Raw genomic sequence first — 25,304 nt, 5'->3', positions numbered from 1 at the left:
GCTCGGTTTGCGGTCCTGAATATCACGGCACAAGCAGGAAGCAGGAGGAGGAAGAGCCAGCAGCAGCTGACACATGGAGAGACTAGACAGACTGTTCCCTGTTTGTGAAGGACTGCTAGAAAAGTTTAAAATAACTAATTGTCTGTCCTTAATCAGTCTTATTAGGTAATGTTCAAATAATTTTATCATTTGTCAGTGTGGGAGAAAGTACTCAGGGCCTTCAGGTTACACAGTATGAAAGGCAGAAACAAGTTTAATATTCAGAAACCTAAAGTATGTATCAGCAGCAGAATGGACCTTGTGGGATTATAATATTATTTTATGCTATGTTATACCCCTAATTAAAGATTGTGAAATTATTATGTAGTTTTAGTTTGCAGTATTCTCCTGAATTAGAAGAAGGTGATAACTATTACATTTGTTAAATTGATTTCTATTACATTAGACTGCTGATTCAGTGTGAATGAATGATATTGTTTATGATGCATTATACTGCTGAGTTATAAGAAATACTGTTTTCAGAGAGTCAGGACCTTGCTTTTTCTGATAGTAGAGGAGACAGAGAGCACATTCCACGGTAGCTTCACCCCCTTCACCACTGTTGTTGAAGGCAGACAAAATAGGGAGCCAAGGCCATAAGTCAGGCTCGCTAGGAGTTAGAAAGAATGTGAATGTTTAGGTTTTTACGACTAGGTGGTGTAGAATAAGGAGGGGATGTTTTTCTCATTATCATTTAATATTTTAATATGGCATTATTAGTTCATCAGAAGTATATAACCAGCTTTGCATTAAACATAAATTGAAGTTTTTGACCTTACATTATTCTTTGCATTACAGTGATGGTTATAACTTTAGTTTGATCTTTTCCTTACAGGTACCAGAATAATAACATGATTTTCCATTGCAGATGTAACCATGATCATTCCATACACATTGCAGTTTGTTGCTTATTCTAGAGTTGTGCTCAAGTTAATTAAAGGTTAAAAGCTACAGCCAGCGCGAGTCTGGCTGATCTATGGAGGGCAAAGGCTTTGAGCTTGGAAGGCCGCACGCGCTTACACAGCACTTATAAGATATTATTCTTGGTGATTTTGTGCTTAGTCATGTTTTAATATGTTTTAAGTAGAAGTAGCTGATCCAGCAATATTCATTTAATATTATATACTTGATTTAGAGCAATACACACTGATGGTCTGAGTAAATGAAAGAGTCCTTGTAGCTGCCATGTTGTGTCTTAGCAGGGTACAGACGGTTCCAGGAGACGGGGGCAGTCAGCGTCTGCCCTTGCGAAGGAGACAATGTTATTCTTTGTGTTAAATAAAATTGTCAACATTGATTGTATTACACCTGTCACTACGCATGAGGGGGCGTTCTAATACCCTGATTTCATAAAACTATGGTGATGTGTTTTTTGAGACGAGATCTGAGACTGTCTGCATACAGTCTCAGATCCATACTGTCGTCATGTAATTTGCCTGATGATTGTACATTAATACAATATGTTGATGATCTTCTCATTGCAGCCCCGTCAGCAGCGGATTGTACAGCGGCGTCGCTCGTTGTGTTGAATAGGTTGGCGGAATGCGGCTTTAAAGTAAGTAAAGACAAGCTGCAGTTAGTTCGCCCTGAAGTGACCTTTTTGGGCCGGGTAATCGCACACAAATCAGTGGGTTTGATGAACACACACAGAGACCAAATTCTGACACACCCAAAACCGCGGACTGTGAGAGAAATGCTTTCTTTTCTTGGTTTAACAGGTTACAGCAGGCAATTCATTCCGGATTATGCAGGCAAAACTGCCCCTTTAAGGGGCCTAATGAAGCAAGTTGGCGTTCGAAACCTTAAGGCTGAGCTGCTTTGGACGCCTGAAGCCGAAGCCGCATTTATTAGGGTAAAACAGGATTTGTCAAGGGCCTCAGATTTAGCCACACCCAATTATGATGAGCCATTCTATTTGGATGTTTCTGAAACAAACTCAGTTGTAAATGGAGTGTTGTTTCAGAAAAAAAAAGGGGGGGGGGGGGGGGGGGGGTAGAGATGTGCTCATGTATGTTAGTGTAAAACTACACCCAACAGAAGCAAAGCATCCTACATGCACACAACATGCAGCAGGGGTCGCTAGAATTATCCAAAAAACAGCACATGTAGTGAGAGAACACCCACTAAAAATACTTACTACACATAGTATAGTGGCATACGTGAATTCACAAGCATTTTGTATGTCACCACGGGCACAACAGAGACTGAGCAAAGTCTTAGAGGCCCCAAATTTGACATTTACACATGAAGGAATTAACATGGCAGATTTAATGGGTGTAGGGGAACCACATGACTGCGCCAAAAGAGCACAGATTGAGGAAAAGATTAGAGAGGACCTGAAGGCCGAACCCATACCGGGAGCTGAGGACTGGTTCACCGATGGATGTTGCCACCGAGACGAAGGAGGACTGAAAGCAGAGTAGAAGGAGATTATCAGGTCAGAGAGTCAGGAAGGATTGAGGGAAAGCAGTCGGCCCAGAGAGCTGAAGTGATAGCCCTAGCTTGAGCTTTGAGACTAGCCAAGAACAGGAGAGTGAACATCTACACCGATTCGGCATATGCGTTTGGAGCAGCGCATGTGGAGCTGCCTCAGTGGAAAAGAGCAGGATTCAGAACAGCAACCAATGCACCTATTTCCCACAAACATGAAATGGAGGAACTGGAAAAGGCCTTGGCTGACCCAGAGGAGGTGAGTATTATAAAATGCAAAGCTCACTCCCAAGGAACCAGCATGGTGGAAAAAGGAAACCAGAGAGCGGACGAAGCCGCGAAGGAGGCCGCAGGCTACAAAGGACGGAGACAAATGATACAGGTAACTCCAGAAGAGGAGATATCTGTTGACCTGATTGAGGAAGTCAAACAGGCCCAGGAGGAGGCATCCCCAGAGGAAAAGGGGGTGTGGAAAAACAAAGGAGCCTGGCAGGATGGACATTTGTGGAGGGGGCCAGACGGGCGCCCCGTGCTGACAGCCAAAATGGCAGAACAGAAGGTGGATGAAGCCCACGGACTCGCCCACGTGGGGATAGCCCAGATGGAGAGAAACTTGTGTCATTGGTGGCATCCTGAGCTGCGAGGAATGATAAGGGAGAAGGCCAGGATGTGCTTAATCTGTGGGGCACACAATCCTAAGCCAGCAATAAAACCGGAAGTGGGTAAGTTTCGGCCCCCTGAGAGGCCGGGAGAGGAGATTGTTATTGATTTCACTGATATGATTGATTCCAGGCCTGGCGGTGTAAGATATTTGTTAGTATGTGTAGATGCTCTGACCGGCTGGCCAGAGGCCTGGGCTACAAAAAAGGAGGATGCTAGGACTGTCATTAAGTGTTTAATCAATCATTACATTCCTCGTCATGGGTTCCCCAAAAGAATTAGATCAGATAATGGAACCCATTTTAAAAATCAAGATTTGGCAAGAGTAGAAAAAATGTTGGGCGTCCAGCATAAATTTGGAATGGCCTATCATCCTCAGTCTCAGGGAAAAGTAGAAAGAATGAACCTAAATTTGAAAAACAAATTGGCAAAAATCTGCGCGCAAACAGGGCTAAATTGGGTCGCAGCCCTGCCGGTTGCGTTGATGACCATAAGATGTTCTGTTAATCAATCCACAGGTTTTACACCATACGAGCTGCAAACCGGGAGACAGTTTCCGGCACCTTGGACGGTGGGCTCGGTTGAACGGGACAAAAAGGGGAACCGGTCCCACGCAGACTACTGGAACGAGTTAAAGGCGCTTGTGTCCAGTTTCACAAAACAGGCGGCTGGTGAAGGGCCCACAGGAGAAGGAGAGGTCCCGGACGCGAAAACAGTGTGGCTGAGAGTCATCAAACGCAAGTGGAAGGAGCCCCGCTGGACTGGTCCATATGAGGTATCGGCTCAGACGGCGCCAGCGGTCCAACTGAAGGGGAAAGGCGACACCTGGTATCACTGGACGCAGTGCGCGGCCGCGCACGAGGGCTTGGTGGGGAAGGATCAATCTCCACCCAACACAGGTGAAATTGAGAGGCAGAATAAACCCTCACACCTGTGCAACGGGCCGACCGGTGGTCTACCCGGAAGGTCGAAGAAAGAAGAGCAGCCTAGGAGGAGATCGCCGCGCCAACGAAAAGGAGCGGTACCACACTGAACACTTAGAACAAGAGAGAGGCTCTGATAAAGGGCTGTCCATCTCCCACGTGTGTGATCATTAAATCATCGTTTGACTCAACCCGACCGGACCAGTGTTGTTATTGTGGGTTTTTCCTCTGGTGTCCATCCCCAATATTTTGAACCTTAACAGTGGGGACCAAAAGAGGCTATAAGAGCTTGAGTAACCCTCCACCAGTTTGAGATTTGCTGTGACCCTCTTCATGCATGTCTCCCCATCCGGATGGTTTGTGCTCTTAAAGTGTTGAATTGTATGGAATAAAGGATTGTTGAGCATCTATACACCGAGTACTGTCCTTCCTTCAGCCCAAAGATCGAAAGAATTGGGAGGATTTAACAACCTAAAATAAATGTTTGTTTCAGTTCTATGAAGCTTTGAGTATTTTGTATTAGTAGCACTGCTGTGTTTGTTGTATCAACGAATAATGATTAATATAATGACTATAATATTAGCCATATTATAATTATATTAACAAAGTGAGATGACTTTAGTCTCATGATCAACATTAGTTAGTAAATAACAATTAGCTAATCTTGAAATGACTGTTTAGTACAGAAATGAACCCCAACAATCATGTTTTACAGTCCTGTGGTCTCAGCCTCAGATACTTATCAAATCTCACAAAGCTCATGTAGAAATTTATTTATTTTGGTATTCCCATTGATCCTTACAATAAATTTGCATGTTAGCTAAATATTTAGTTTCCTCTAACATTTAGATTTAAATATAATATTTAGATTTAATATTAAACATTTAGATTTAATATTTAAAATTGTGTTTTAAATATGAAAAGTTACAAATATTTTAGGAAATGTTGAAAAAAATTACTCGAAAAACCATGTTTTTGTAAAGTTCTGAGCTAAGTGTGGAAAAATGTTGCCGTTAATTTCAGCATGTTTCACTTTACAAACGGTGCCCCATAAACTGATGGTAACTTTCTCACCATCTTTCCTACAATGATGATTTTTGGCCCCAACTGCTTGTGAATGGCAAAAATGTGAATAAGTCGAAGGGTGAAGACCATGTAGTCCAAACAAAGCATATCCCGGCCAAATTCATGTGACAAGTGGAACATCCTGTAACACAAGCACAGTTAAGCTGAATCAGTAAGGTAGCAGCACCACCTGGTGGCAAACCTGTAAAATTTGTTTTTTTTTAAAGGAGAAAATATTTTAAATTTAAGTGACGAAAAGTTCTGGGGGAAGATGAAAGGAAATTATTTATGCCACGTTACATCCATAGACACAAACTAAGGACAGCACTTATACAAATGTTACAATTTGCAATGACAAAGCTTCATTCAAGTTTTTTTTTCAATAATCCAGCATTAACATTTATTATTTTTTATTTCTTGTCCATACCTGCAAATTAGTCCTATAATGAACAGGCTGATGGCAGTGAGGTCACATTTATTCCACACATCCTTAATGTAGAGTCTGAACCTTTGACGCCAAGTCATCGTCCCCAAAAAAATTGTCTTGAAGAAGAAGATAAAAGTTAAAACAAGTAGAAAAAAGCTATACCAAACTATAAACAGGTGACATGTATCCAAACACAGAAAACCACTCTCTATGTGCTGTTGTCATTTTAAAGACCAAGTAAAAATCCAACAGGAATAAGATTTGAATTTATGTGATTTCTTTTAATCTTCAGTGCATTTGTTAAGTTATATGAAATCAGTAACAAACATTAAAATCTAATATTTTTTTTGTGACACAGGAGCATGTTAACCACAGTATTGCAATAGCACTTTGGGAATAGTTCAGTTATTATTTTCAATTCTTCCCTTTACATTTTCTATAGCTACCAAAATTGTCTGGATATAAAGTTCTAAGTAAGACGTGTCTCTTCACTCACCTGTCGTATCTCCTCACAAACGATGGTGAATACCCAGAAGTACAACACACACTCAGCAGCACCTGGACCTGAGGGTGGTGGGGGCTTGAAATCAGCCAACAGCACGTAGGCGAAAAACAAGAGAAACAGGAAGTACATCAGGACGTTGCCCAGAAAAGAGGTGACCGGTGCAAACCAGAACTGACACCAGCGTGACACTATGAATGGACGCTGTGGTGGTCGGTAAGGTACACCTGTATCAAGGATTATAAATACAGATTGGAAAGTGAGTAAAATGACAGCATATAGAGACAAGAATCATTTCTTTAGTCAGGCTTTCTTCTTGTAGTGAGTAACAACACTTATTCAAAGATGACTTTTTAAACAGGACTCACCTTTAATAGTACCACTCCTGTGAACTTCTGAATCAACGTCACTGCTGTAAGAAAAATAAAATTGATTTAATTATTAGACTTTAGCTAATGGAAATCAATAACATAAAGACAACAAACTGATGTTCTACAGATTAACACTGAAGAGTGCAAGTAGAAATATTACTGGTGTTTGATTTCAGCGAAAGAGAAGACGGTGGTCCCATAGAGACTGTTAGTGTCCTGGTCTGGCCCATCCTCATTAGGAATTCCTTCCTCCTCTTCCAACTGATTATCTTGTTTTCTATGAGGTAAAATAAGAGGTAAAGGTTTAAAAAAATACCAAATAAAATTCCAAGCCTTTCATCTGAAAAAAAAAGAGAATTTTACCTGAAAGAGATGAGATTGGTGTAGCAGAGGATGGGGCAGAAGAAAGTGAGCAGGAGCTTCCAGACCTCTGTTTTCCTCTTCATATCACCCCACCAGATATGGGAGAGCAGAGACTGGAAGAAGACAGAAAAGCAGTCCTTATCCATCAACAGCAGCTCACTGGCTAAACATGAAGTTAGGATGTGTTATTTTTTGAAGCATCATGCCATTTTTACTTTGTACTGAATTCATTTATAATTCAAATGATTGTACTGTTGTGTATTACATGGTCTCATTCAATGATAGTGTATATTTATAGATTTGATTGTATACAATCAAATCTATGGTCATTGTATACAATGACCTAAATAAGTAAGCGTTAATAAACAGAAAATGTTCAATATTTTTTCATGCAAATATGACAGCTTTTTTGGATAGCGTTTTTATGTTTATTAACATCTGTTATTTATATGTTTAAAATAAAGATTTGATACTTCAGATTGAATGCCCATGTACTATTGGAAATTACATTAACGGGGCTGGGATGAGAGAGGAAAATCCTGTAGATGACGTCAGTCTTGGCGGCAAAAAAACAGCATATTAGGTTAAAAACGTTACAGAGGACCAGGGATAGAGGAGGACTGCTGTGATTGCGGCCATTCCCCAACTCTCTGTGGGTGAACTCTGTACTCATGGCCATTAATCAGGGGTCTTTTGATCAGTGGTTGTTGGTAAATGGTCATGACAATTTGCATATCAATGATCATGAAAGTGATGATGACCTGATGATACACTGTCAGTCAGTGGTGCCAGTTTCGTTAGAAGTCAATTAGATGAGTGACAAAATATTTCTCTCACTGAAAACGCTACAACTAAATGAATACAATCAACTTTTGGGATTTCCTTACCTGGATGATTCAAAATGCGTTAAGACACTTATGAACACAAGCGCGTTCATACACACAGGTGTGATCACAGGTGCTCACGGACACACACTATCTTGGGCTGCTGCCTCTAAATATATTTTATATCATTAGTACTGTAAGCTGCTCTGTAACTTTGTCATTTTTATTCATGCACATGTTGGTTGTTGCTATGGTTTTCTGCTGTATTTTATTTATTCCATCCCTCTGTATCCCTCTTCTTCTCATCTATTTTTCTCTCCCTCTCTTTCTGTTAACCCTCTTCCAATCTTCACTTTCTTTCTCTTTTCTTTCTGGTCACCCATAGCAAATGCCAACATGTTTGACTTGTGAAAATTGTTTGCCATTTTTTGGCCTTCAGACAACAGTTCTGATCGCTAAACTGCCGTACAGGGCAGGGGGAGAAAAATCACACGAATGAAAGAGGTTAAAAACTGAACACACCTGTACGCCATCGTTACTGAAGAAAAGCCGAGCGTCAGCACTCACGCCCATCTGAAGACAGGTGCTGTGACCCCAGACAGGAGACTTCCTAATTAGCAGGGTGAAGGAACGGTGTTCATTACTCCGATAGCAAGAGCTGAAGATATCTGAGGTAAAGTGGACAAAAGACATGACATTCAAGTTTATTTCTATAGTGTCAGTTTACAAATCACCTAAAGGTGCTTTGTGTTGTATGGTAAACTTCAGTTTGCAACTCCCTGTGAGCAAGCACTCTGAGATCTTTGACAAGGCCTATTTTTTCAAGCTCAAGCATGTGAGGAGAGGGATTTAACTCTGGATTTAACAGGCAGCCAATGAAGAACCTAATATGAGAGGCATGGCCTCTCTTTCTCTAGTCCCTGGTTAGTACTCATCTGAAAGGTTTTTAGGACAACTTAATAATAATGAATTACAATAGCCCAACATAGAGGTAATAAATGCATGAACTAGTTTTTCAGTATCTGTTTTTCAGAAAAGCTTTTTCTAATTTTAGAGATACTGTGCAAATGCAAGAAATTAGTCCAGCATATTTGTCTAATATGCTGGTAAAAAAGACTGTCACGTGTCACTGGAGGCCCTGGCAATCAGATTCAGACTAAGGAGTTGGTTAGACACCAAGATTTTTAGGGCCAGGAACAATAACCTCTCTTTTGTCTGAATTTAGTTGCAGGAAATTAGGCATCATCCAAGTCTTTTTGTTTCTAAGCCATTCCTGAAACTAATTACTGTGTCATCTGGCTTCATGGATTGATAAAGCTGGGTATCATCTGGATATCAGTGAAAATCAGTCAGAAACATTTGAATTCTCAAGAACAAGACATGGATGATTGCAAACGAGACATGAAAAAAAAATTCTGCTCGTTTTCTCCTGATCTAGTTAAGCTACTCTGTGAGTGAAATGTGTCATTGGCAAAGGCCAGGAGAACTAACCTGCATACTAATTAGCTGCTTTTCAGGCAGCTGTGCAATACAGGCTCAGTTGCCATTAGAAAAGCCAAAGCTGAGCATGTTCTTGTGGAGGCTTGAAATGATCTCCAAACCCCTTTCATTTTTTGAGACAATAAAATCCTTGTCTGGTAATACTACTGACATAGAGCTTCCCCCATTTACTGTCTCTTCCCACTCCCAGTAGGGCTGGGCCTCAACCAATTGTTCTTAAAACTGAAGAAGCTTCTTGGACGAGAGGTGAAACGCCTTCGAGAAACTTTAAAAAGTCCAGATGCTTTTCTTTCCAAGCTCCTAGGCAAAGCATGTGTGGTCGGTGGCCGCGGTCCCAAGACAACTGGGGCTCTGCACCAGCAGATGGATAGAACAGCTTATCTTTAAACAAAGCATTGCTTTGCAGATGAGTGTTTTACAAGTACCCTTTCAATAATTTTTGAGATAATAGGAAGGTTGGTGTTGTCCAACAATTAGCTGGGTCAAGTAATGACTATTAGAACAATCATTTAATTACTGTCACCTTAAAGGCCTGTGGTACATAGACAATTCATAGAAAACATCAAAGAATGAATTAATGCAGATGCTGCTCTTTGGACAATCCCACTCTCAGGAATCCTGCCCATGTTGGTCACTTTAAACCACTTCAAGGTCACTTTGAATCACTCAACTGTAAATTGTAAACTTAGACTGTTATTGATCCTTTTTACCCTAATTTTAAAGTGTATATTTATTTTATATATTTATTTCTTATTCTTCTTGTATTTATTGTTTTTTGTTTGTTTTTTTTCACTGAATGGAACTGCACTATATATAGCAGAGATGACAATAAAGTTTACTTTGACTTTGACTAATGGTTGAACTTCTTTCAACACTCTTGTAAGAATGGGGTCTAATGAATACATAATAAAGGAATAACTGAGGATAAAACGTCTACATAAATATTTGTAGTATTCAACACAGATATTGATGTCTGTGAGATGTTTATGAACCTTTATATTTTTTCTCTAATGCTTAAAATGAGAGAATTTTAATTTTTACGTATTCCTTTAAAGCTTAAGGAATACTGAGGAATACTAACAGAGCTGTGACTCTTTGTCAGACTGGCTACAGTGCTGAAAAGAAATCAGGAGTTCAGTATTTTCTTCAATAACTCATGAATAGTAAGAGCTTTATGGAGGGATTTTACAGAGCATCAAACTAAACAAAGTGCTTAAAAAGTTTTGCGATGCCATTTCCTAGGAATGTAAAACCATTGACAAGATAATTAACCTCTGTGGGAGTCACTCTGGGTTAAAGAAGACAACGGTGGAGGAATTTTATCCTTAATCTTAATTACAGCTCATTCTGGAAGACTGCAATTAAATTATTAGTTACTGCTGTGTAAAGAGTTAGATAGGTTTTGCTACAATTGTGTTACAACAGATGTTAAAAGAAAAATTCAAAGGACATGTAATAAAACTATTACAAAACTAGATAATAAATAATCACACCATGAGCCAGGTTCTCAAACTTCTGGGCCAGTTCTTTCATGGAGAGTTTGGTTTCAGTTTCTTCGTCAAGTTTGGACAGTTCTCTGAGTATTTTACAGCCACCAAGAGCACTCAGGACTGCCTCACCTGCCTGGAAAGGAAAGCAGCAAATTATGTACTTTCTGCAAAGAAACAGGTGCAAAAAGTTAATTCATTGTATCTAATATTGTCTGTTTCATTATCTCAGTTCTTTCTTTAGAACTGAGATAATGAAAGTAGTCTGAGTGGTAATGCAGACACATACAGCCATTAACATATTTACTTGCTGCACGAAGTCTAAGCTGGTGATACTTGCAATTCACTTAAAGGTACTATATAAAAGTATTTTATATTTTTAGTTCAGTAGCTGCTTTTTATTTACTGCAAGCTGGATAGAAACTTTAAGTAGAAGCCCACTTAAATCCTACTTAAAGCCCTGGGCTTGCTGTAATTAAATGTAAATGCTTAAATGTAGCATGTTAAAATGCACAATCACAATTGAATTTGATTGTTATATAGTAATAATTTACTTATAGATTAAGATTTAAAATTATGATATACATTTAACACAATCAACGCTTACATCATAAAATAATCATTAAAAATATATTGTAATTAACTGACTCCAACAACTTTCACATGTTACCATGAGCACCTAGCTGTGTCACTTCATTTCACCTGAAAATTGATGTTTTTATTCAAATAAATATCTGTTCATCCATTCATACACCGAGGACTCTGTAGTATATAAATCAGTATAAGAGGATTTTTTAAATTTAATTTAATTAAATTTAATTTTTTTCTTCTGGAAAAGCACCACTCCTTAACTAATAACAATGCAGAAACAAGCTGTAGTTTGATTATTGGGGATTTCAAACCAGCTGAACACAAGTAAAATCCTTTTTGCAGTTTGTCTCAGAACTTTTACCATCTCCCAGAAATAAAGGGCCATCTCACTGCGGTTTTGCAGTACAGCCCAGAGGAAGAGTGAAGCCCAGGGATGAGGGCAGGGCAGGTCCTGATACATGCAACGTCCACGCAGAACCTTACTGGCACGCTTTGATGAATGAAGAAAAGAATGCTCATTATCACGTCAATAATTTAAAAAAAAGAAAAAAGAAATCCTATAACCACAAGTACACTCTGTGTGCATGTTCTGAAAAGTTCAGAGTACCTTCAGAGACATCCTTTTGGATGAAGTGAACTGAAAGCCCAAAGCTTTGTAGTAGAAAGGCTGGCAGACATCACCCATTAACAGCTCCAGGACCTCTGACACCTGAGGAAACACGTGGGTGGGACAATAAGCACAACAGTGTCAGGTTTTCTTCACATTTGTAATGAATCAATTTAAGCCTAATTAATGAGAAAGGACAGAATATCTTTGATTACAAAATTCACCTCAAAAAGGGTGACCTCCTTCACTGGTCTGCTCTGATTGTTATCTGTCGCCACTTTTGAGGATGAATTCTGTTGTTCTGATGGTGAGTGACGCTCCACCATTGCCAGCCGCTCTGCTAGGCAGCGCTGTAGCAGCTGATATAGTAAGCTCCCATCTGGCACAGAGCGATAAAGGGTTTCCAGCCTGCCATAAGTTAGGTACTCCAGGATATTCAAACCATTCTCAATGAAAAGCCGAACAAACTGGGGCTTGTTGTTGATCAGCGCATCTGTCATTGAGTCCTCCAAATCTTCATACTGTTTAATTGGAGGAAGGAGATCATGTTTTAGGACAGGTCAATATTTTTTATGCCAAATATTTCTCTAAAAATCAGAATTAAACAGTTTTTCAGTCAAAGGTGTTTAAATAGGCTGTATAATGTAATGTTATGTATGAATTCTTCTTTCAGTGCAACATCTGGTTGGTGTCTTTTTCCCTCCTCACCTTCCACTGGATGTCTCCATTGAAGAGTTCAGTCTTGGCAATGTCAACCCTGTTCCACGTTACTGCTAGTTTCAGCTCATCAGTATAAGGATTGTCCTCAGCTGATGATTGTTGCTTACTTGCTAAAAAAGACAAACATAACATAAAAATTAAAATATGGATTAAAAGTTAATGTTATGACTCTTTTGCAAAATTACAGGCTACTTACATACCTCCCACAAGTGTTTTAAGCAGGACTGTGTCAAAGTCATTTGGACTCTCGTGCTCTCCGTGGTAGACTGTAATCAAATGTCTGTTCTGGTAAATGCTCAAAGCCTGGAGACAGAAGATGGGAAGGGAACAGGAATGACAGAGACATGATTACAAAATGTTTTAGAAAAAGATTAAAGAAAAGACTTGTTCTTTTTTTTTTATTAAACTGCAAGAAACAGGTCAAACACAGTTTACTATGGACATGTGATAGTTAAAGCAAAAGATTCTGGAGTTAATCTTCCCATATTCAACTTTTTATTAAATAAAAAACTGTTAAGTACAGTTTATGACCCGACCAGATCCACTTCGGCTTTGTTCAGTTCCCACCTTATTACATCTAGACCTGGACTGGACTTCTTTAACTTGCTTGAAGACCTTTCACCTCTCATCCAAGAAGCTTCTTGAGTTCTAGGGTCAAATGGTGGAGAGTCCCAGATTTAAACTCTGTGGGACTGCCCCTTCCAAGACGCCTTAATGCTCACTTACATCCTGGGCCATCCTACCTCAGAAAATCACATGATAGGGTGGGGCTAGGTTTCACAATGAGCTCACCAGAAACACTGGCTGATTGTGGCTAGAGATGGCACGATACCACTTTTTTATGTCCGATACCGATATCATAAATTTGGATATCTGCCGATACCAATATGAATTTGATATAGTGTGTTTTTTAATCAATAAAACTGTTTTTTTAATATATTGCTGTATTTTGTATAAGTTCATACTCAAGTTTAAATAAACAACAACACTAAAGCTATTCTGTTATACCTGTATGTAAAAAAATACACTGCACCCAAAATATTTCATAGTTCAACAATACTGATCAATCTAATAAACTTAAACCTACTCCATCCTTCCTATTCTGGTATTTTAAAGAGTACTTAGCAGAAATATTAAGCAACCTAACTAATAGGGTTGCAAACTCCCAGCAAAAAAAAATAGGGAACCACCCCCCACCCTCCACCTCATGATGCTTAATCGACGTAATCAACTTTAATTTGATGCAGTGTGGAAAAAAAATTTAAAATTATTTTTCAAGAATAATTAAATAGATTCAACATCTTTCTTCAACAGAATTGCAGACTGCACAGATGGTACCTTCCCAAAGGAAAAAGTAGTATAGCTTACTAGGGTATATTAGACTTAACATTTACTATATACAGTAATGGACTTCTATATATTTTACATAAGATTAAAACTTTGGGTGTAAAATTCAGATAATTATTGATTAAAAGCTAGACATTTTAAATGAGAATGAGAAAGAAAAGTATGTCTTTGTGCCCCCTTTTCCCTGTTAATGCCCTATCGGCCCCCCTGGCGAAACTTTGCTAGATCCGCCCCTGCACAGCTACCAGCCGTCAGCTGCGTAGAAAAGGATCCTGGTGTAGAAAGTAATATTAAATAAATTCTAACAACAGCTTATCAAGGTTAAACCTGCTGCTGTTGTTCAGCCGCTGGTTTCATCTTTCTGGTGCAAAGTGGGCCAAAAACAAACAAGAGAGACGGACTCGCGACAGAAAAGCCGATCAGCTGATCATTAAGCAGTTTCACGATTGAAGTAGCAGCAAGAAGAGGCAGTCGCTCCATATATCGGTTGTTAAGCTTAACATGTGAATGCTTTATAAACATTCAGAGATGAATTTACACACTTGCTTTACTTCTCTCTGGGATAACTTCCTCGGAGATGAAATGCCAGTTTGGTAGTGAGGCTACAAATACACACAGCCGCTCTATCACGTGAGCATACTGCTCCAACGTGCTACGGTTATGAGCCGAGTTACACCTTGTCGCAAGTTTTGTGAGGTGCTTTTTTGATATTTAATGGATCGGATTAAATTTTTTATTTCTCTCCGATATCCGATCAGTATCGGACCGATACCGACACGTAATATCGGATCGGTCCATCTCTAATTGTGACCCACACCCGTATTCACACCTCGGCTCATGTGATTAGGTAGAGGATCATTAGGGGGTCCTTTGTCCCTCTTTGGGGGGAAACTACCACTGGGTTTAAATCTGGGACTCTCCACCATTTGACCCTAGAACTGAAGAAGCTTCTCGAACGAGAGGTGAAAGGTCTTCAAGCAACTCAAAGAAGTCCAGACGCTTTTCTTTCCAAGCTCCTTAAACTACGATGACCTGGACGACTGAGAACCTTCACAGACGGATCTGTTTATAGTGGCTTATTGTGTCCCTACATGATCTGTATACCTATTCCTTATTTAAAATGTTTCATTCTGATACATTTATAATGTGTTTCCGTTTTATTATAAAACTTCATTAAAGACTTGGAAAGCTGCCCTGCATTTTTCTTTTCTTTGGTCTTTTATTAGTTAAATGTGAAAGGTAAATGTCATGAAGTCACAATCTATCAGTGAAGGCTAACATAAGATCAGAATATAAATGCTTATATTTGCAACATTAACGAGGAGGGGAGGAGGCCCCGGGGCAGACCCAGGACACGCTGGAGAGATTATATCTATCGGCTGGCCTGGGAACGCCTTGGTGTTCCCCGGATAAGCTGGAGGAGGTGGCTGGGGAGAGGGAGGTCTGGGCTTCTCTACTTGGGCTGCTGCCCCCGCGACCCAGCCCCGGATGAATGGATGGATGGATGGATGGTCTTTAAGCAGTTCAGTCTTGAATAACCGAATTCTTTATCACTATTATTATTGCCTTTGTTGTTTCTGTTGCCGTTGCTGTTGTTGTGGTTAGTATTATTATTGCCTGATCATAAACTGTAGCAAACAGTTTTTTGTTTACTAAGAAACAAACTTGAGGGCAGATCTACTCCACAGTATGTTGTTGACTGAATAACAAATGCTAAAATCAGCGATTCTTGAACACACATCCTGGAACAGGGTGCCAACACCTGATAAGTAAAGAACGGTCCACACAGAACCGCTCATCTTAGTTAAGGCGAATATTAATAGCAGTATTTCACATTTTTCTCTCAGAGTGTAAAGAAATGGGTAGAAGCACAAATATTATAATATTAACCATAATATATAAATATTAATATAATAATATTAACATAAATATTAATATTATTTAGAAAGCTAATTGAAAATAATCAATGTCAGGTTCAATGGTCAAACCTGTCCAGTTTCCTGAAAATTTACAGGGGTACACTGCACACCGTGCAAAGAAGACAAAGCAGACATTCACTATTGTACCTCTCTCCTGACCTCCACCATACATCTTTAATTCAATTGATACGTCAATCAATCTATCAATTTTCATATTAGGACACATCATGCCATCAGACCTGTTGTCATTAATTTTCAGTCCAGTTTTTATATTATTTATTATACTTCAGCCTTTTCTTGACCATCTTTCTACTAATACCATTTATTCTGAGGCTCCCATAAAAAGCAGATGAATCAACCAAACTTTTATTTTTATTTTTTATTTCGTGACTATCAGATCCTCCCGATCTTCTGTGGATAAATTTTAGGCATCTCACTTTTTTGTCCTCCACTTTTCCAGTTTACCTAGATATTTTAAAAGCACACTGCATGCCATGCAAAATTGATCCAAGTTTTCAGCTAATTTTCAGCTGAGCACTGCTATATAATTTTTGTAATTGAATACCCTGTTTAATCACATTTTCATTCACACTCAACACTAATACAATAATCTATTGTAAAACTACTTTTTGGGGGTATTAGGTTTTGATTTTGATCCAGTGCTATTGAACAATTGCATTATACATATATGCTACATGTATATGGTGTTATTTTTGTGCCACTATTCTGAGCGCACGTAAAAAAAAATTGCAGTAGCAAGTGTTGCATTTTGAGGAGAAATTTATTTTGAGCGAAGAAAAGCTAAATTTGAGTGAACAAACTTGGTGGGTAACAGGCATCTCCGAAAACGTTTAGAGCACTTATGCAAATATGTGATGTCTTGATGAATCGAGCAGGTATTTGAAGTTTACACAGCAACATTCTCACATGAAAATATCTTAAACGTTTATTTTGTGACCCAGAAAGAGTAATATTTCAAACTCTGTCACTCTGTGTTCCCCTGCCACTGCCTCGATTGAGTTTTGGACGAAATGGATTCTGGGATATTGCATTTCGTCACTTCGAGCTGTTTGGAGACCAGAACAGCCAATCAGATTTTTTTGCATCCAAGTCTGTGATTGGCTGGTTTTGTGGCACAAATATAACGGTGTATAGAAAGAGTTGAGTTGCAAGCGAGCACAAAAGCAAAAACTGAGCGAGTGGGGCTGCTATTGTGTGTGTGTGTATGGATAATAGCAAACACTGAAATACATTTTTTCCACGCAGCAATGAAGTTCGTTCACTCAAATTTAGCTTTTCTTCGCTCAAAATAAATTTCTGCTCAAAATGCAACACTTGCACCTGCAATTTTTTTTACGTGCGCTCAGAATAGTGGCACAAAAATAACGCCATACCATGTATGCTTTGGTTCTATAAAAACACCCATAATCACAGCTTGTGAGTGAGTTAGCTTTTTCTTTTCACTATGCTGAACCAAATAACAGTTTCAAGAAAGTCTTTCCCCCAACTCTTCTGCAGACGAAGAGCCAATGCAATGTTTCTGTTGTCAGCACTCACCTGTTCAACTAGTTTGTCAGTCTCTGTTTCTGAAGGAAAATGCTTCTTAAACCGTTCTGCCACTCTGTCTTTGAGATCCACCTTGGGAGCTTTAAGAGCCTCATTGTTGCCTTCACCAGAGGACGGCACAGCTGGAGCTGAAGACAGGTTCTCCAAGACATCACTCAGGAAATCAGCCAAGCCTCCTGAGCCAGCCACAACCAGCCAGGGGATAAAGTTTTTCAGAGAGAGATCCATTCTCTGACAGACATTACAAAAACAATCAAAAAGAAACATTTCCACAATTTAAATGCTAATTCACAAGATTTTTGTGATAATCAAAACATAAAGCAGAGACTGTACCTTCAGCGTGTCTGCTTCCCCTGATATCAGCATACAAAGGACAGGGATGTCAATGCTGCCACTTCCTTTAAAGAGATACAAATTTCACTTAACTTCAGCTCAATAAAAGTCTTATAAATCTTAATAAAATATTGTACTCATAGTATGGTACCATCTCTCACCCCATATGCCTGTGCGCTGCTGGGAAATGTATTCCTCCAATCTGGCTCTGAAATCTGTTTCTCCTCCTCTGCGGCCCACACTACCATCATCCACCAGCAGGAAGGCCTGGTAGTTGTTGTCCAGGTAGCAGGAGTCCCGAGAAATGCTGTGGACATAGTACTTTGCAGGAAAGCTTCCCTACAAAAGAAGAAAAAACTGTTATTACAGTGTTTCTTTGATTAAGATAATTGTCTACAGTGTAATGGAAGCCTGAAACCTTTGGATCTTTTTTGTGTGTTTTAATAGGAGATACAAATACAGCTTGGTCCCAAGATTACCAGTATAGTATAGATTTGCCTTACTTTGAGCACTCAATGATAAAATTCACATAATCTTACTAACCCAAAATGTTGATTCTGTTCATCTGGACGTAGCATTTTCAGCGGGAGAAACACTTCGTTGTAAATCCAGCTGACTTCTTCAGTCTCAGCTGACTGCAGGTTTTCCCAACATCATAAACAGTACATTTGCATAATGGCTGATACCAACACAACTGAATAAACATTGGGTCAGTTTCTTGATCATTAATATGCATATTGTCATTAGCACTGATCAATGACCATTATTCAATGGCCATGAGTACCATCTAGAGAGAGTTGGGGAATGGCTGTAATCACAGCATTGGCCTGTAGGTTTAAATACACTGCAGAGTCTTGGCCTGGCGAGGTAGCTCTTCTGTGTTGTGCCATTCACTTTAACCAGAGCCTGTTTGGTTTCCCTGATGTATAAATCATGGCAATCCTGCTGACACTTAACAGCATCCACTTTATTACTCTGTGTTAGGACCCAACTCTTGGGGTGGATCAGTTTTTGGCGCATCATTTTTTGGGGTATTAAAGCTGCAGAGACACAGTGTTGGGAGAAAATGCGTTTCAACTCTTCCGATACTCCTGACACATACAGAATCACTAAGGGGTTTTGCTTAGGCGGCAGTTGTCCTTCTTCTCACCTGGATTGGCTGGAGCTTTCTTTAGGTCCCTTCCTAGTTTTGGGTAGGCTGACAGGGAATCACAAGAAAATCATATCAAGAAGGCCCTGAGTAAATGTGTTTATCCCAGCTGGACATTTGTCAAAGCTGGAAAGGCACCTAAAGAAAGTTCCAGCTGGTCCAACAGAGAAGAATGACAACTGCTGTCTAAGTGAAAACCCTTAGTGTGACAATTGAAATGCATTTTCTCTAAACACTGCATCTCCATGGCTTTTATACACGAAACACACTGCCAAAAATTGGTCCACCTCAACGATCGGGTCCCCCAACACAAACAGAGTAATATAGTGTACTGGAATTGTAGTTATGGGCATTGATCAATGGTTGTATTCAAGGAACTGACCTTGTAGACTATTGCTCTTCAGTGGTGCTAGTTTCAGTCATTATGCACGTGTACTGTTTATAAGGTTGGGAAAACCTGCAGTCATTCAAGACTGAAGAAGACAGTTGGATGAGTGACGTAATGTTTCTCCCACTGAAAGCCTTACTTCCAGATGAACAGAATCAACTTTTTGGGATTTACTTGCCTGGATAACTGAGCATGCATCAAGACAATGTCTTACTTATCTTAAATTTGGGACGTATATTTATACTAATTACAAGCAATTAAAAAATCTATTAAAATGAGAAATGTAAATCAAATCTTTAAGTGAGCTTTTTGCAAAATAAAGGTGAACACATGTTTAAACGTGTAAATGTCTGTACTACCTGAGGGTTGACCAGCTGCTCTCGTTTTTTCACAAGGCCCCACGGAGCAATGCCCAACGCTACCACCTTGTTGAGGGAGACTGAAGATGCTGCAGCTGCATGATCTCTCACTGCCTGTCCGACACACCTGCCAACACCTTCACGCAGACCTGTAGTTAAGATCCATGCACCTGGGGGAAACAGGTAGATGGTAAATTTCCTGGTTCAACCTGTATACTAAGTAGCTTACTGTGCCATGCCACTAAATAATTCCGAAATGTTAAAAAGCTGTGTAAACTAACACCTGAATAATAATTAACAATAATTTGCAAATCTCATATCTCTATATGTGATACCATTAGCTAATATGTTGTCCATAACTGGGGTTATTTACATTTTGCACAACTTCATACCTATTATTTATTATTTATTTATTACTATCTGTTACATTTCTTTGAATAGGCTTAAAAATCAAACAAAAAATAATGTATTAAGCTGTGAAACTGTATCATATTATTTTTTATCATTTTCACTAAAACACTGTCAGGGTCATGAGTCTGGTGACCCAGTGTTTACGTATTGTCCATTTAATTTTTTAATTTAATTCTTAGGTTTTGGTCCTTTGCCTTTAGTTTAACTTGTCTCCACATGTCATGTCACTCTTGTGGCCATGTTCCCAATGTCTCCCCAGTCACTGTGTTAAGTTTGGCTGGAGTCTGAGTTTCGGTCTGTGTGTTTATCTGTCAAAGAATTAAGAGCACTAGAAATACTAGAAAAACCAAAAAGATGCATAAAAAATGTTTTTATATGCAGCGTGTTTTAATGGCGAGTGTAAGTACAAAAGCAACATGTTTGCTTTCTCACTGCTACGCCCTGTCCTGGATGTTATCCAATAATCATGTTTACTTAGTGTGAGCCATGTAGCAACTTGCATATTTGTGTGAACAATTTTTTCATTGCTTCTTGTACTTGTTTTGAAAGAAGAGCAAGTGACAGGAGATCAGTATCACCATGTGCTACCTGCACTTGGTACAGTAGTCAAAGAGAAAATTGCCATTTCAGTACAAACATTAGGACCAGACAGTATGCTTTTTTTTAGAGCTTATAGTATAATCCATTGAGTAAACAATACTACTTCCATCCTGGTGTCTTGAGTGGGAAACTGCTTTATTTACGATCACAGCATCTCCAGAGTCCTTAACAGCGATACCTGACATCCCAGGTGTGCTACAGGATGTATAATATCTTCTACAAAGATGACTGCAAGATGGGGTTTGGCCATCATTGATATGTGATTGCATTAAGATGACTTACATATCTCGATGCATGCTCAGTTATCCAGGTAAGGAAATGTTTCAACTATATTTTCATAGATGAAAAACGTATGTCCAGGTGAACAGAATCTGCTTTTTTTCCTTTTACAGCTTTATAAATCTAGAAACTAAACAAAGTTAAGGCAAGGCATTCTTTTATACATTTTTTATATGGTAAAGGGAACCATCTGGAAATGACGATAGCATCTGCTAACCAACAATCAAATATTTCAGCAAACATCTCACAGAAATTCCAAGCACACTGTAATCATTATAGATGAGGCACTGACAGAGTGACAGATGCATAAAGTTTTTACCTGTGCTTTGTGACGCTTTCACCAGTCCCTGTCTGAGAACCTCCCGTACCCAGGTCTTCACCTGTGTCCTGCTCTCTCCACCCACAACAGAAACAACCAGGTTTGGTCTAGGAAGACCCCATATTGACTGGGCTGTCAGTATGTTGTACACCACCGAAGGCTCAGTGCTCCATGACAGGCGCAGGAACTAAGATTAGACATTTGATGGATTAAAAGAAACAATTACATGTCAACAACACAAAGAGGCTTGGAAAGTAATGAATTGTGATCTAGTATCAAAGCTAAAATGTTGCTTTGGTTGTTTCAACCGTTAAATTGTGATTAAAACTTTGAAAATGAAAATGACCCTTAACCCATTAGAGCCCAGACCAATTTTTACTGTCAGGAAAACTATGGGAGAGTCAGTGTTAAAGGTTTTACAGGAACTTTCCTCAATATGTTAAGGAGTGGCTTGTTCTTTACTCTGGTACTGACTTTGTTTGTTTAGTAGCAGGTTGAAGGTCAGGAAAACTCAAAGTACTGACTACCAGAGCTCCAGGTTTATCTGGATCTTTATTTAACCCACCTTTACACCTTTACATGAATTTTCCTTTAAAAACATTTTCACATTTTCCAAAACTCTAAGGCTGTAGAGATAAAGCATTATGGGACAAAATGAAAGCACCCACATGGCTGTGCCTCTTGCTGGCTCCTGCAAACTGCACCTCTCCAAAGGCATCAGTTGGTTGTTCAGAGGAGTGCTCCGCACTTTCCCAGTGCTTCAAAATTGCTGTGCTGAAATAATCTCCAACAGCCACAGAGGCATGGTCATCTCTCGCAGCCCCACACTGACAAAATTCACTACTACTGAGAGAGGTGGAGGGATACAAACATCACTATGAGAGTCAACTCAAATTACAAACATGTCACTATCAAAAGGCAGAGGTCACAGTACCTGAAGGAATCTTCTACAAAGGTGCTGCACACTCGTTTCTTGATGATTTTGGGGATCCAACTCTGAAAGGATTTTTAAAAAGTTGTTAAATAGTGATTGACTTATACGGATTTCTGAGCCTGGTTTAACAGTGAGCCTGTGTATGCACATATCCTGTAGTAGAATAATACAACCCACAAGTCAAACATTTTATTTTTTTAATTAAACTTTTAAATTGGCCTAGGTACTCATTGGTATTCATTTATAATCTGCTATTATGCAAGTGGAATGAAAGCTTGGTATGTGACCTCAGTACTGACATTTTTACAGTGTGTTGAGTGTTTGAAGCTCAGGTTTTTCGAAACACTGCAGTTCAAAACATTTACATCATGTTTGAGGTTCTGGTTGTATTTCAGCCAAGTGTTGACAGGTTGCTTACCTGCTGCTTCCAGGAATGTAAGCAAGTAATCCAAGGTGCCAGGATTTCCATTTGTATGAACCAGTGTCATTTGAGCTGAATCTTGTTATTATTAAATTATTGTTTTTAATACTACAGCTTCTATTTATAACAAGGGGCACAAGAGCCACTTGTATATAACAAAACAATACCTGGTTTCTCATTATTATTTTTGTTGATTATGAAGCTTAAGGAGAAAACCAGCAGAAATTGTCAGCTCTTACTCCCATCTTTTTGGGAGAAAAAAAAAAAGCTTCATTTTCATTACACTTAGGGACTTAGAAATTAAACACTTTCTCCCTCTCCTTTATCTTTCCTGCTTGGCTTCTCATGTCTTGTCTAGTCTCTTCTATCTCAAACCCTCAAAGAGTCTCTCAGTCTCAGTGTTCTCTTAAACCTAAAGAAGAATTATGGATTTGATCAACTGGTCCTTTAATGCAATTGAGGAGAACCCAGGCTTCTCATCGAGAACCTGTGCTTTGTGACGCACCAAAGTCTTGAAAAGTTTGGTGGCATTTCAAATGAAGAACTCGATTTATACTGCAGAAGCTTGTCAGGGTCAACGAAAGGTTCGTAAGGATATCAAGATGCGAGTCTGGCTGTTTTTAGAAACTGAGGCAGAACTGGATTTAACCAAGACATCTGCAGACTGAGTTGCACTTCTCATCGAGAAGCCTGGGTTCAAGAGAGGCCGACTGTCCTGGAGGGACGTTCCCTGCCGGTTACACAATCGATGTCTGGCGGAACTGGCGCGTCGTGTGCCTGACGGGACTGTCAATCAAGGACATCGAACACATCTACCTATTCAGAAATATGATAACAGGGTTCTTGCTCATTGGAGCTGGCTCGGCCCTGGCTTATCGAAGATTAAAGAAAGCAGTTACGGCTGTTCAAATCCCCACAAGGCTGGCCGCTATAATCGAAGCGACGGGGAGGGCCTTGAATACTCAGACGGTGGTCTTAGAGAAGCTCACGGCTCTTCAACGGGAAATTGAGAGACCTGGTGACAAGTGACGGACATTAGACAACTGTAAAATTGGATGCAGTTGTTCGTACTAATTCAAACATCCACCATCTTCATTTCATGCGGTTACCCCCACTGGTGCCAGCTGGAAGGCCCCAAGGCCGAGGTTAATGGAAATAACAAAATTCTCCTTGATAACAGGACTGTGTGTTTTTGGACTCTTTACCCTTATTCTTCAAGGCCACCTGTATCGACTGAAGGAATGCTGACTTTCACTTTACCGGGTGAAGGGATACCTTCTCTCAAGGGACGCACACGAATGCACACATATGCATGTACACTAACACAAACATACCGCCCCCCACCTCCAAACACCTCCGATGCATGTCTTTTATGTTGTGAGATGTGATGATTCATGCGCTATGTGCTGAATCATCACATCACATCAATCATAACGCTGTCGATGTTAACTCTCAGGAAGCTTATAATTCAACAAAAGTTAAATTCACTTCCAAACTTTGAATGGGGATGTGGTTTGTTTGTTTGTTAAGAAAAAAACAGCCTTAAATCTGGGTAGTTATAACAATAAATATAATTGCTGTCTGTAACAATTTCTGCATTTTTCTCCCTTTATTTGTACAATTATTTCTCTAAAACATATGTCGATCAAAATTGTTGCTATACATGCTTCTGTGACAAGTGGCCATGTGGAGAATAGTGCAACCTGTGAGATTAGCAGGTGTGCGTGCAGAGATGAGTATGAGATTGTTTTGAAACCTTATGCTTTAAAAGTTTCAGTGTTTCACAAACCTTTCCTTTGCCTATTACTAATGTGATCCCCACAGGCCTGCAAAATACCTCCGCAGCTAAATGAATGAGTGGAATGCAGCCATCTTTAATGTTATCAGTAAACAAGATTACATGCTTAATTGCATGCATGTAGTTATGATGCTATAGGTATACTAGTAGACATAAGTTGGGCTCTTATATTGTGCTTTCCATTTTTCTTTTGAGTAAACATTATTGAATTGCTATAGAAACCTTTCAATGAACCGGTTTATACTTAGTAAAGCTTCCTTTAAGGTCCACCAGTTAGACAAGTTTCTGAGACGTTTGTGGGTGGCTCACCATCGCCATTACTTTGAACATTTAGTGGAAATTCCAAGTATAACTTTTTTAAACATTCAGTTTTTTTTTCTTTTGGTTAGTTGCTTTCTCTTTTGCTTTGTTTTGTTTTTGCAAACATGCCATGACATCACAACAGCAGTTGAAGGGTTTTAGTGAAAGCGGACCTACCTGGCTCTTCTCTGTTTGGCAGATATTGTCTGTGTTGTCGCCTCTATCTCCTTCCTCTATTCTTACTCCTTCTTCTTTTGCTCCCGTGTCATTCATGTTTCTCTTTCAGTCGTTCTCAGTAAGAAATGTGTGCGGAAGGACTAAAACTGTTGATTTCTGACGAGTTTCCACCTTGTCTCCTACTGCTGAACTCCATTCCCTGCCACTGTTGTCACTCTGCATGCACACAAAATAGGTGCAGCCAGCACACATGTAAAGGTGTGGTTTCACAGAGGAAGACAGTTCCTCCAAACTTTGAAAACAAGAAATTCCAGTCGAAAGCACTCAGACACGGAGTCTGAGCTGGTCTAGCGTTCATTGCAATACTTCCCCATCCTCTTACCTGGTCACTCCCATCTGATGTGGAAAAACTGAATACCTTTAATGACACATTTAGACACCACTGCAGCAGACAGACATCTCAGCAGCTTTGAGCTAAGCTAAAAATACCACAC

General features: G+C 39.5%; 2 protein-coding genes across 3 annotated transcripts in view; one reads left to right on the top strand and one right to left on the bottom strand.

Annotated features, from left to right (window-relative positions):
* Window positions 1-25,055, bottom strand: part of LOC146663474 (transient receptor potential cation channel subfamily M member 4-like) — a 29,567-nt gene extending 4,512 nt beyond the window's left edge. Inside the window, exons 1-21 of one of the 2 annotated variants that reach the window (XM_085416237.1) lie at window positions 24,811-25,055; window positions 22,115-22,176; window positions 21,849-22,026; window positions 21,181-21,367; window positions 19,572-19,741; window positions 17,836-18,013; window positions 17,675-17,739; window positions 17,333-17,572; window positions 12,710-12,812; window positions 12,498-12,619; window positions 12,014-12,310; window positions 11,790-11,891; window positions 11,544-11,672; window positions 10,598-10,727; window positions 8,127-8,272; window positions 6,781-6,893; window positions 6,578-6,694; window positions 6,415-6,458; window positions 6,041-6,273; window positions 5,545-5,660; window positions 5,127-5,259 (exon numbers count right to left, since the gene is read on the bottom strand). In XM_085416237.1, coding sequence (XP_085272363.1) covers window positions 5,127-5,259; window positions 5,545-5,660; window positions 6,041-6,273; window positions 6,415-6,458; window positions 6,578-6,694; window positions 6,781-6,893; window positions 8,127-8,272; window positions 10,598-10,727; window positions 11,544-11,672; window positions 11,790-11,891; window positions 12,014-12,310; window positions 12,498-12,619; window positions 12,710-12,812; window positions 17,333-17,572; window positions 17,675-17,739; window positions 17,836-18,013; window positions 19,572-19,741; window positions 21,181-21,367; window positions 21,849-22,026; window positions 22,115-22,176; window positions 24,811-24,906 — 2,961 coding nt within the window. In that variant the 5' untranslated portion in view covers window positions 24,907-25,055. The remainder of the gene's footprint in view (window positions 1-5,126; window positions 5,260-5,544; window positions 5,661-6,040; window positions 6,274-6,414; window positions 6,459-6,577; window positions 6,695-6,780; window positions 6,894-8,126; window positions 8,273-10,597; window positions 10,728-11,543; window positions 11,673-11,789; window positions 11,892-12,013; window positions 12,311-12,497; window positions 12,620-12,709; window positions 12,813-17,332; window positions 17,573-17,674; window positions 17,740-17,835; window positions 18,014-19,571; window positions 19,742-21,180; window positions 21,368-21,848; window positions 22,027-22,114; window positions 22,177-24,810) is intronic. The other variant, XM_085416238.1, reaches the window with a different exon arrangement.
* LOC146663475 (protein NYNRIN-like) lies at window positions 2,460-5,100 on the top strand. Its single transcript, XM_085416272.1, has one exon. It carries the CDS (start codon window positions 2,690-2,692, stop codon window positions 4,160-4,162), a length of 1,473 nt encoding a protein of 490 aa, XP_085272398.1. The 5' UTR covers window positions 2,460-2,689; the 3' UTR covers window positions 4,163-5,100.
* Window positions 25,056-25,304: the final 249 nt, after the last annotated feature.

This window comes from Rhamphochromis longiceps, linkage group LG8, assembly GCF_057381845.1.
Source record: "Rhamphochromis longiceps isolate RC_006_pf linkage group LG8, R_longiceps_female_GT1.1, whole genome shotgun sequence".
In the NCBI taxonomy this organism is placed as follows: domain Eukaryota; kingdom Metazoa; phylum Chordata; class Actinopteri; order Cichliformes; family Cichlidae; genus Rhamphochromis; species Rhamphochromis longiceps.
Note: the sequence above shows the minus strand (reverse complement) of the source record. Positions and strands in the feature narration are given on the sequence as shown.

Coding starts and splice junctions, on each gene's coding strand:
- LOC146663475 (XM_085416272.1), top strand. CDS start 2,690: ATGGAGGAACTGGAAAAGGCCTTGGCTGACCCAGAGGAGGTGAGTATT.